Raw genomic sequence first — 12,201 nt, 5'->3', positions numbered from 1 at the left:
GCATGGGAGGTATGGGGGCATATATGGGCCCGGCGGCCCAGGCACCCTAAGTGCCCGTGATAGGAGTGTGGGCGTTATCCCAAGGAAGGGCTGGTGGCATCCCCTGGAAGGTCGCAGGAGAGTGACGTGGTCAGGTGTGTGTCCCAGAAAGATCCCAGTGGTTGTCTCATGGAGCAAGGGCTGGATGGGAGGGCTGAGGGCTGCAGGCAGGAGGCCCAGAGGAAGGGTTCAGGAAGCCACAGAGATGCAGGTGGCTCAGCAGGGTGGAGAGGAGGCAGGGGTACAGCAGCCGTGGGTTAGGTGGAGGACGTTAGCACATTGGGAGCCTGTGACTTACTGGGTGTGGCAGTGGGGTGGTGAGGAGAGGTCTGGGGTCCTGGCCTTGGGAGCTGGTGGGTGATTGGCACTAGGCAGGTCTGGGGTGGGCTTCTGGGATGGGGGTACCTCTGCCCACACGGAAGGCCAGGACGGCACAGGGCTGATGCTTGAGGAGCCCCAGTTTCCCTTCTGAGATTCCACAAACTCTTCCTTCGTGAACAACAGCAGAAACGACACCGTGACCTCACTTGCTCTCCATCACTTGGGGCCCTGATGGGGACAGGCTGGGTCAGATGAGGAGCCTGTGTCGTGCCGGCCCTGAAGGCCAGCAGATGTGGGCTCCAATCCAGCGACTGTTGTCACGGTTATTAGACCCCTTTCACAGATGGAGACACTGAGGTCCAGTGGCTGGCATCAGCCTTCCTTCATCTTGAGGTCTGGCCGTGAAATTGCTCTGCTTAACTGACTTATTCTAGATACGTCTTGAGTGCAGAGGAGTAAAGGAAGGGGCATTCAAATCACAGAGAATCCAAATCTGGCCTCTACCAGCGAACAACCCCGGGCAAATCACTCAGCTGCTCTTAGCTGACCTTCTTGATCTGCAAAACAGGTTGATTAAAGTATCCGATTCACAGAGATGTCATGAGATGGTCCGAGAGGGGACGTGCTCGGCCCGCGCCCATGCAGTCAGCTCTCAGCAGCCGCTGGGGGTTGATGATGATATCCCTACATGACGCCGATGGAATTCGTGGGGCACATAATTAGTCCAGCCACTTTGCAGCGGTGCCTGGGATCAGCGCACACATCCCAGTAGGGCCGGGCTCTGGATCCCCGTTTTAGGAAAGTGGGGAACTGAGGTTTAGGAAGCTTTGGGAGGTCACACAACCGTGTACTGTGGAGTCTCTTGGGAGCCAGGGCTATGGGACCCCATGATCTCTCAAGTCACAGACTCATCCCTGCAAAACATACCATCTTATAGATGGGGAAACTGAGGCAGGCACAGCAATTATAAGCCAGGGCTCAGGGGAACCAGGTCTCCTCTGCCCCCTAGCATAGCTGGCCTCTCAGCCCCGGAGTGACAGCGGAGTGTCCCCGCCCAGCCCTGCCTCTGCAATGGAACGCTTGGGTGTCTGTTCCGTGTGGGATGTGTAGGATTCCCACATGCGTCCTGCTTCATGGGTGCAGAGATCCCTGAACACCCTCACAGCCCACCCTTCTCTCAGGAATGGAGTGGATGCTTCAGCGTTCCCATGAACCCCACCCTGTGACAGGGGAGGCTGGCCAAGAAAACTTGGCAAAATCACAAATGAGAGATGCTGGGGACCCCAATTGTAGACCTGCCCACGTCCCAGCTGGGGGTAGGTGGGGGACAGCGTTAGTTCTCGCCCCCAGGCTGACTCGGGACAGAGCTGGTGGGAGAGGGGCGGGAGGGACAGACAGGGCTCCTGTGTTCCAGGACTGCCCGGCCCCACAAGTGCCGTATCTTACCGGCCGCATGCACCCTGGCAGGCTCCACGGGGCCAGATGTGTGCTCTGCAGGGTCCAGTGCGATATGAGAAATGTTTGAAAGTCAGGACAAGCCTTCCTCCTGCAGTCTCTCTCAACCTGGCCTGGTGGGCTTCTTTTATTGCTAGAGTGACACACAATGCTACGTTAGTCTCCGGCGTCCAACATAGTGACTGGGCAAGTCTCTGCGTTATGCTATGCTCTCTGCAAGTGTAGCTCTCACCTGTCACCAGGGGACAGTGTCCCAGTACCCCTGACTGTGTGCCCTAGGCTGTGCCTTTCTTCCCCCCCCCAAAGGTGGGCGCCCACGGGGAGGGGTGCGGGGCAGGCTGTCATGGTGCTTTTTATGAGCTATTTAACATCACACGGCCCTGTGCCCGGGGACACTGGTGCAGCGAGTGCAGACCCTCGAAGCTCCCACAGCCCTGCCTCTGGACTCAGCCCGCAGGGGGCTGACCCTGACCCTCCCCAGCCCAGGTCCCCCCAGAGTCTATCCTAGGAGGTGGCAGGAGGAAGGACCTTGCAGGAGCCCAGGCTCTGAGCGCCCCCTCCACCGCCTCCACCGCCCGCCAATAAGCTCATTGTTTCATTGGGCTTCACTTACAAAACTCATATTCAAAGACGCGTATATTAGGAAGTTCAAGTGGGTGGCCACAGAGCATTAAACCCAAGCAAAGGGCCCTTGTGAACAGAGGCCCCGTGCTCTTGCCGTGACCGCAGACCCCAGGCACCGAGGGCTCTGCTGTTCCTGCGTGGACATGTTTTCACACTGCCTGCCCTTTGCAGACCCTGCTCCCTCCTTCCCAACACACACCCGGCCTCCAGCCTCCCATAACCCTTTCCCTGCACCCCCCAGCAGCATGTCGTCAAGTCCCTCCTGGACAGTGGTGCTCGGGGCACCTCCTCTTGGGCGTCTGCCCAGCCGGTGTCTCTCAGCTCCTACCAGCTGGCCTGGAGGCCAGAATAACTCTTTTTGGAACCCCTATGCCTGACCCGTGGCCTCCCGGCCTCTCAGAGGTTGAGCGCAGGGCTTGCCTGGGGCATATTCGTCATTCAGGGGAGATCACCCCTGACCCAGAAGAGGCTCATCCTCAAAGCATGACTTCTGTCTCTCTTTTCTCTGCCCTGAAGCTCTACGTATCATCGGACATGGGGAAGAAGTGGACACTTCTGCAGGAGCGAGTGACCAAAGACCACATGTTCTGGTGAGAGCCCCCCCCGGCACTGGGGACCCCCGGCCCTGAGGGCCGGGGCTCCCCTTTTCTCCCCACAGCCCCCAGCTCAGGGCTCCCCTCTTCTCCTGCCTCTGACCCCAGCCGTGGACCTCCTCATCCCAGGGGGCCTCCAGAGTGCTCTTTCCGCTCTGCTGAGACTGTAGGAAGTGGTGGAGAGTCGAGGCTTGCTGTCCCTCAGGTCACGTGTGCACCCGTGAACCAGCTGTGCAGCCTGACACGGGCGCTCGTCCCTCTCTGAGCCCCCGCTTCCTCCACAGTACAAACGAGTGCCAAGTACGTCAGGCTGGCACAGTGCCCAGCACACAGTAGGCCCACCACCCGTCTCCCCTCCCAACCCCCCGCCTCCCCCTCCTCGCCCCCCCGTCTCCCCTCCTCCCCTCCCCTCCCTGTCTCCTCCACACCTGCCCTCCCTCTCTCCTTCTTACCCCTCCCCCTTCCTCCTCCCCACCTCCCCTTCCTCGCCACTCCTGCCCCAGGGCCTAACTCAGCCCCCCACTAGCTGTCCCTCTCCCATGCCCGGTGGCTTCCTCCACCCCTGCCTGCCTTGGTCCCGCTCTCCTGCCCTATCCAGTGCCTGGGCTCCCCTCCCACACTTGTGTTATCTCTTGGAAGCCACTCAGTGATCCCTCTGAGCAGTGTTCTAGCCTCATTGCACCAGTGAGGAAACTCTGGTGCTCAAGACACGTCAGCGGGCTGAGTGAGTAGAACCCGTGGGGGATGAGTAGTTGAGGGGCCCGTCGGGGATGAGTACTTGAGGGGCCCATCGGGGGTGAGTACTTGGGGCCCGTGGGGGGATGAGTACTTGGGGCCCGTGGGGGGTGAGCACTTGGGGCCCGTGGGGGGTGAGTACTTGAGGGGCCCGTCGGGGGTGAGTACTTGAGGGGCCCGTCGGGGGTGAGTACTTGAGGTGCCCGTCGGGGATGAGTACTTGAGGGGCCCATCGGGGGTGAGTACTTGGGGCCCGTGGGGGGATGAGTACTTGGGGCCCGTGGGGGGTGAGTACTTGGGGCCCATGGGGGGATGAGTACTTGGGGCCCTTGGGGGGGTGAGTACTTGTGGGGCCCGTTGGGCTAAGTACTTGAGGGGCCCGTGGGGGGTGAGTACTTGGGGCCCGTGGTCGGTGAGTACTTGGGGCCCGTGGGGGGTGAGTACTTGTGGGGCCCTTGGGGGGTGAGTACTTGTGGGGCCCGTGGGGGGTGAGTACTTGGGGCCCTTGGGGGGGTGAGTACTTGTGGGGCCCGTCGGGCTAAGTACTTGTGGGGCCCGTGGGGGGTGAGTACTTGGGGCCCGTGGGGGGTGAGTACTTGAGGGGCCCGTGGGGGGTGAGTACTTGTGGGGCCCGTCGGGCTAAGTACTTGTGGGGCCCTTGGGGGGTGAGTACTTGGGGCCCGTGGGGGGTGAGTACTTGGGGCCCGTGGGGGGTGAGTACTTGAGGCCCGTGGGGGGTGAGTACTTGGGGCCCGTGGGGGGTGAGTACTTGTGGGGCCCTTGGGGGGGTGAGTACTTGAGGGGCCCGTGGGGGGTGAGTACTTGGGCCCGTGGGGGGTGAGTACTTGAGGGGCCCGTGGGGGGTGAGTACTTGGGGCCCGTGGGGGGTGAGTACTTGGGGCCCGTGGGGGGTGAGTACTTGAGGCCCGTGGGGGGTGAGTACTTGGGGCCCGTGGGGGGTGAGTACTTGAGGGGCCCGTGGGGGGTGAGTACTTGGGGCCCGTGGGGGGTGAGTACTTGGGGCCCGTGGGGGGTGAGTACTTGGGGCCCGTGGTCGGTGAGTACTTGGGGCCCGTGGGGGGTGAGTACTTGGGGCCCGTGGGGGGTGAGTACTTGGGGCCCGTGGGGGGTGAGTACTTGGGGCCCGTGGGGGGTGAGTACTTGAGGGGCCCTTGGGGGGTGAGTACTTGAGGGGCCCGTGGGGGGTGAGTACTTGGGGCCCGTGGTCGGTGAGTACTTGGGGCCCGTGGGGGGTGAGTACTTGGGGCCCGTGGGGGGTGAGTACTTGGGGCCCGTGGGGGGTGAGTACTTGAGGGGCCCTTGGGGGGTGAGTACTTGAGGGGCCCGTGGGGGGTGAGTACTTGGGGCCCGTGGGGGGTGAGTACTTGAGGGGCCCGTGGGGGGTGAGTACTTGAGGGGCCCTTGGGGGGTGAGTACTTGAGGGGCCCGTGGGGGGTGAGTACTTGGGGCCCGTGGTCGGTGAGTACTTGGGGCCCGTGGGGGGTGAGTACTTGGGGCCCGTGGGGGGTGAGTACTCACCCGTGGCACTTGCAGGCAGCAGAGGGGCGGAAGCTGAGAGCCGCTGGCTCAGGGCCCACGTTTGCCGTGCACCAGCCATGACCATGGTGCCTTCTTCTGCCTAAACTGCCCCTGGAGAGACGTGGCTTCCACACGTGTTCTTCCCACCAAATGGCTTTCTTGCACGTGTGCACACACACGCACGTGTGCACACACCTCCTAGCCTTTCCCCTCCTTAGCTCATTTGTACAACACACGGCAATGGGCCTTCTCATCGGGCCACAGTCCTGCCCCCCCGCAGAGAAGCACCGTGGCACTAGTTCTCCTTTCCCTCCCTTGCGCCGTGCGTCGCTAACCACGCAAGGAGCTCCATTCCTGGCTTATGGCCGCAGGGCTGGAGGGAAGCCCGGGTCGCTAAGTCTGGGAGACCGGCTGCTGGCCTGTGTGCCTTCTGCAGGTGGGGGGAGGGCCGGCTTCCTTCCTTGGAAACCCGAGTGATCACTGGCCCTGCCACTGATGTCAGCTGTCGGCCCCCAGGGCCCCCAGGAGGTGGGGAGGGGCACGGAGGTGGGATTTCCGGACAGCGGGGCCGGAGAAATTGGCGGAGTGGCCAAGCGCTGCGATGCACCGGGTCCCAGGCCGGGCTGGGTGCTCCGGAGATCTCTCGGGCCGGAGAGGCAAACCTGCCCGCAGATACTGCGAGGTAAACCGGCACTAATTCCAACATATTAGTGTCTGGGGCAAATCAAATGATTTCTTCCCCAAGTTGCTCAAATTGTCCTCAGTTGTTATGCGTGAGAGATAATCAGGCCACTTAGCCCCTGGGGCCCAGGAGCCTCTCCTGGAATGCGGTGACAGGCAGCCATGGGTCCCCCTCTTGGAAGCAGTGAATAACGCTGCTTTGACAGCGTTTCTGAGGTGCTCTTTGTCCTTGAACTGACAGCAGGAATGGCCAAAGCCCACGTTCTGTCTGAGGCTCGGACCCCTTCATGCTTTGGGAGGCTAAACAGCAGGCGAGCTCCTTAGCATGACCTTGGGGGTCCCTGGGAGGGGCAGCCCGGGGGCGAGAGGCCGGCTGTGTTCTGGGCTCACCAGGGGCACTTGCTCGCTGCCCTCCCTGTGGTGTCTCAGTGGACCTGGAACAAAACCATAACAGCCCCCCCCGCCCCCCCCCAGGAGCTGCCACATTGTGGACTTTGACCCCCTACCAGGCACCAGACTGGGGTCTGCATGCATCGTCTTCTCAGACCCTGACCGTCTTCCCCTCGTGTGACAGTGGGGGAGACTGCGGCTCAGGGAGGCTTGGGCACGTGTCCGAGGCCATGCTGCCCATGAGCAGGGGGGCTGCCTCTGCCTGGGGCTGGGGCCGAACTGATGGCCGCTGGGCCGGGTGGTCTGCTCGCCTGCTTTCTCCAGCCACGCCCGTGTCTGCTTCTCCGCCCGGGCCTGAGCTGACCCATAAAGCCTCAGCCTCCCTCTGCCTTCAGCTCAGCACCTGCCCAGGTGTGGGATGAGTGGCAGGCGGTGGAGGTTGGCCGGGGAGACAGCTCATCCCACTCTAAGCCCGGGTCGGTGCGGAGTCTTGGAGGGTTTATCAGAGCTTCTGGTGGCATCCAGCAGGCCTGAAAGCTGACTCCCCGTGTCCCCAAAGCACTGTGCTCTCCGGAGATCTGCCTGCCCAGGGGTCCTCTCACACGTCTGCTATTTCTAAGCAGTAGACCAAGGACCTTCCCCACAGGCCATCTTTGGGGACACTCCAACGAACAGGAAGGCACAGGGGTCAACACGTGTCCTCCCTGCAGGGAGCCGGGCTGTATCTGCAGGGCTGGAAACGCAGCCTTGAATGGTCTTCAAGCCCATGACCAAGGGGGTCTGGGCAGGGACCCCAATCCACTGGGCCCCTGTCTGGTCCAGGGCCTGGCGTGGGCTGTTGAGGCTCAGTCGTGGGGTGCTCCAGTGGGAGAGCCAGAGGATGAGGGGGCTGGGGGCACTGCTCAGTGGGGTGGCAGGTGCAGACTGAGCAGGCGAGTGAGTCTGTGCGGGCGGTGAGTGGGTGAGTGAGTGAATGAATGAGTGAGGGAGTGAATGAGTGAGTGAGAGAGGGAGGGAATTAATGAATGAATGAGTGAGAGAGTGAGGGAGGGAGGGAGTCAATGAATTAATGAGTAAATGAGGGAGGGAATGAATGAGGGAGGGAATGAATGAATTAGGGGGGAGTAAAGGAGTGAGTGAGGGAGGGAGTCAGTGAGTGAATGAGTGAGGGAGGGAATGAATGATTAGGGAGAGAGGGAGGGAGTCAATGAATGAATGAGGGAGGGAGAGAATGAATGAATAAATGAGGGAGGAAATGAATGAATGAAGCAGGGAAGGATGGAGGGAATGAATGAAGGAGTGAGGGAGGGAAGGAGTGAAGGAGCGAAGGAGGAAGCCGGTGTCACGAGCGCACCCTGCAGATGACCGGTGGTCACACTAAAATCCCATAGGCCGGCTGAGGACCCATCAGTGCCCCTGGTAAAGGGAACAACGTCTCTATTCAGAAAAGAGAGAAAAAGGTCAGGCAGGTGACCTCGTTCCTGGGAGCGCACAGGTGTTCTGTTCACGAAAGCCTGAATCAAACCTCACCTTGAAGCAGACTCTACTTCGGGGCAGAGTGGCTGGTGCCACGGGTTTGGAACATCAGTGGACTGCAGGGGCACCCCACCTCCAAAGTTCCTCTCAGTTGGAGAGTGTGCACTTGACCTCCTGGGCACAGGACCCTGTGCTGGGTGGGTGCTGGGGTGGGCCCTGAGGCTGTCGGCCCCGATCCTGCCTCCCCTGGAGGACGCTGCCCACAAGCTGCGACCTAGCATGCACCTTTGTCTGTTCTTCTCAGGTCTCACTGAAGGCTCCGTGGGCAGCCACAGTCCCCGCTGAGTTCGGGGCGCTGCCTGAGCCCTGGGCCCATGTTGGCAAGGGAGGGGCCTGCGCTGTGGCACGTCGCGGGGCAGGGAGCAGCGGGGTGAAGGAGAGGGAGCCTGGTGTGAATCCTGGCTCTGCACTTAGAGCTGTGCACCCCTGGGTGGGGGTAGGGGGATGTTTTGCTTCTCTGAGCCTCTGTTTCCTAATTTGCAAGATTAGGGTGATATTCCCAAGGCCTGCCTAGCCTCCTCAGAGTATTTTGATCATAAACAAAACAAAAACAACAATAAAGATGCAAGGAATGTGAAGGTCTTCGGTAAAGGAGGATCTTCTGTAGAGAGTATCATAAAAACAAGAAGACCAAGTGAACCCTCAAGTTCTGGCTACCTCCCCAGGAGCAGGTGGGGAGGCCTGTGCCCTCAGACCCATGGAGTAAGTGCGGCCCCAGCCCCGGGAGGCCATGTGGCTACCTGGGGCTCGGGGGCTGACGCAGGCACTGGGAGAGGACCTTGGGCACTCGGGTCCCAGCGCCAACCCCCACGCACTCTCTTCCAGGGCTGTGTCTGGGGTGGACGCCGACCCTGACTTGGTCCACATGGAAGCCCAGGACCTTGGAGGAGGTAAGCCGGGAGGCGTGCGTGCACCTAGTGTCCCCTGGTGTCCTTACGTGGCCTTGTTCCATTCCTCGGCTGGCCCCACGCAGCTGACCTCACTATGTTACGATGTGGCGTAACTTTAAACGTGTTTGTTTTCCAGCTGGGGATAAATTGAAGTCAAGGAGCTCTGCTCCGGTGGAAAAGTCCATTAAGAGGGTGACTTGTTCTGGCCCCTGAGCATTGAGTGTTTCCTGCTCACTCTGCCCCCACCTCCAGTGCTAGTGATCACGGAGGCCAGGTGGGGGCCTCTGATGGCTTCCGCTCTAATGGGGCAGGGGCCTGGCCGCCCCAACCCAGCTGGCTTCATGCCAGAATGCGCCCGGGGCCTTTCACGCTATGAGAAAGATCCTCTGTGCTCCTGACGGAGGAGCGCTGGCCCTAGAACTATGGAATATTCTAGAACCATGGGGTCTTCCAGGACATCAGAGCCAAAAGGACCGTTATTCAATAAGTGCTTGCTGAGTTCCCCGTGGACCAGGCCCAGTGCTGTTCCTGCTGGGGACACAGGTGAACAAGACACAGACCTTCCCTTTGCCTGGTTGGGGACAGCACAGGTGCCGTCCACACTAGAAGCCACGGGACCGAGTGCAGCAAGTTGGGGGAGGAGCACGGAACTGGCGCCGCCCCAGGGCTGTCACTTCTCTGACTGCATAACCCTCCAGGCGCTGGGACCCTTAAGCCTCCTCCTGCTGGGTTTCTCTTCCAGTGGGATCTCTGTAGGTGCACATTTAACAAATGGTGGGCTTGACAAATGCCAAGCAGTAGAGCTCCTTGGGTAAGACATAACTACGTGGAAGGCAGATTCAGGGCCAGGCCACGGAGAGGCCCGGCTGAGAACAGAATCACTGGCGTCGGCTCCCAGCCTGCCATGGGCCAGCTGCATGACCCTGGGGTAGTCACCTCTCCTCGCTGCTCCCCAGTGTCATCTGTGAAATGCGTCAATGCACACGTGGTGCTCAGTGCAGGGACATCATGGGTGAGTGCTTGCTGGTAGTGGAGGGAAGCTGCTGTGGGTCCCTTAACCTTTTCCAAGCCCTCAGCTCTTTCCAGGATCTGCTATCCTGTGGGGAGGTGAGGCAGGTGTTATGGTCACTTGCTTCTGCTTCACCAGAACAAAACTCAGAGGGGTTCTGGGCTTGCCCGCACTCATAGGGTCATAGGCCGGTATAGACCCCAGCTCCCGAAAGAGCCAAGATGTCCGTCGACAGATGAATGGATAAAGAAGAGGTGGTATATATACACAATGGAATATCATGCAGCCATCAAAAGGAATGAGATCTTGCCATTTGCAACGACGTGGATGGAACTGGAGGGTGTTATGCTGAGTGAAATAAGTCAATCAGAGAAAGACATGTATCATATGACCTCACTGATATGAGGAATTCTTAACCTCAGGAAACAAACTGAGGGTTGCTGGAGTGGTGGGGGGTGGGAGGGATGGGGTGGCTGGGTGATAGACACTGGGTAGGGTATGTGCTATGGTGAGCGCTGTGAATTGTGCAAGACTGTTGAATCACAGATCTGTATCTCTGAAACAAATAATGCAACATATGTTAAGAGAAAAAAAAGAAGATAGCAGGAGGGGAAGAATGAAGGGGAATAAGTCGGAGGGGGAGACGAACCATGAGAGACGATGGACTCTGAACAACAAACTGAGGGTTCTAGAGGGGAGGGGGGCTGGGGGGATGGGTCAGCCTGGTGATGGGTATTAAAGAGGGCACGTTCTGCGTGGAGCACTGGGTGTTATGCACAAACAATGAATCATGGAACACTACATCAAGAACTAATGATGTAATGGATGGTGATTAACATAACAATAAAAAAATAAAAAAAAAGACCCCAGCTCCCACCATGCTCCACCCACAAACCCGAGAATATCCCAGGCCTCACTGAGGGTGCTATGGGGACGGACCCCCATCCACACCACAGGGCTCAAGGCAGCAACACCGGGGGTGGTTTTCTCTCAGGGTACGCCCACGTCTAGCAAGGAGGAGGGACGAGCCGGCACCCTGAATGGCGGGGGCGCATTTTCACACAGTGATGATTTTCCATGACCTGCCCTCCTTGGGGGGAGGAGGAGCCCTTAGCTCAGCAGCTGCAGACCCCCCAGAACCGATGTGCCACTGGAGTAGTGTCCCCTCCCCTAAAGACCACATGTGTCCCCCTGCTTCCCAACACGTGGTGCCCCCACCCCAGCCTGGGAGCCCCATTAGAATCCAGTCCAGCCAAGCTCAGTGGCATGGCATCCGGACCTTCTGGTCCCTCTGCCGGTTGTCACTCACCTACCCCTTACCCTGCCTACCCCAGCCAGCCTGAACTATGTGGTCACTCCCCAAGCTCACCTTGCTGGCCCTCACCCCCTACTGGGAACACTCACCCCATCTCTCCATCTTGGGTTTCTTACTGTCCTTGGACCACCTTCCCTGCCAGCCACCTTCTCAGTGCCTGGGCTGCAGTCACAGCTCTGCACACCGCCCCTCACCTGGAGCTCTGTGGGGATGGGGTGGGGCCTGATCGATTCACCTCTGTGTCCCCAGTAGAGCTGCTGAATGAACCAGCACGTGACCAAATGCCAGTTCCCCTGAGGCCAGGGCCATTGTGAGGGAGCGAGTGAGTGAGTGAGTGAGTGAACGAGCAAGTGAGTGAGTGAGCGAGTGAGTGAGCAAGTCGAGTGAGTGAGCAAGTCAAGTGAGTGAGCAAGTGAGTGAGCAAGCGAGTGAATGAGTGAGTGAGCAAGCGAGCAGGCGAGTGAATGAGTGAGTGAGTGAATGAGGGAGAAAATGAATGCGTGAGTGAATGAGTGTGTGAGCGAGTGAATTAATGAATAAGTGAGTGAATGAGTGAGTGAGTGGGTGAATGAATGAATTAATGAATGAGTGAGTGAATGAACAGATGAATGAATGAGTGAGTGAATGACTGAGTGAATGAATGAGTGAGCGAGTGAGTGCATGAGCCGGTGAAGGAGCTCGTGAGCAGGTTGTTGACTTTGAAGCAGGCTGGGCGAGTCTTCCCACCCCGTGCCCAGCAGGCGAGCCCAGGACAGGAAAAATTCAGTGCTGGCCGCAGGGAGTGGCCCGGCCGTTTAGCGGGGAAGTGGACGGGCTTCAGGAGTGAGTCGGCACAGCCGTGCTGACTCTGGGCCTTGGTGCCGCTCTCCCTTGGTCCTCACCAACTCGTGGAGGTGGGCGTTATTACCCATTTCACAGCAGAGCACGTGGGACCGATGATGTTATCCTGCCACTGAACTCAGGCGTGGGTCTTCTGGCCCCAAGGCGCCCCTTCGGCACTGTCCACGCCATCCAGCCAGCCAGGGCTGTGGGCAGGACGTGCTCCGAAGGCATTGATGACTCGGAGTGCCTTTG

At 59.6% G+C, this 12,201-nt stretch overlaps 1 protein-coding gene across 1 annotated transcript in view; it reads left to right on the top strand.

The window, feature by feature from the left end:
- Positions 1 to 12,201, top strand: part of SORCS2 (sortilin related VPS10 domain containing receptor 2) — a 462,241-nt gene that overhangs the window by 387,317 nt on the left and 62,723 nt on the right. Inside the window, exons 5-6 of the mRNA XM_027597353.2 lie at positions 2,956 to 3,029; positions 8,739 to 8,803. Of these exons, the coding sequence (XP_027453154.2) occupies positions 2,956 to 3,029; positions 8,739 to 8,803 (139 nt within the window). The remainder of the gene's footprint in view (positions 1 to 2,955; positions 3,030 to 8,738; positions 8,804 to 12,201) is intronic.

The sequence above is a fragment of the Zalophus californianus genome, chromosome 2 (genome assembly GCF_009762305.2).
Source record: "Zalophus californianus isolate mZalCal1 chromosome 2, mZalCal1.pri.v2, whole genome shotgun sequence".
Classification (NCBI taxonomy): domain Eukaryota; kingdom Metazoa; phylum Chordata; class Mammalia; order Carnivora; family Otariidae; genus Zalophus; species Zalophus californianus.
The sequence above is the reverse complement of the archived record's forward strand: the minus strand, read 5'-3'. Positions and strand labels throughout refer to the sequence as shown.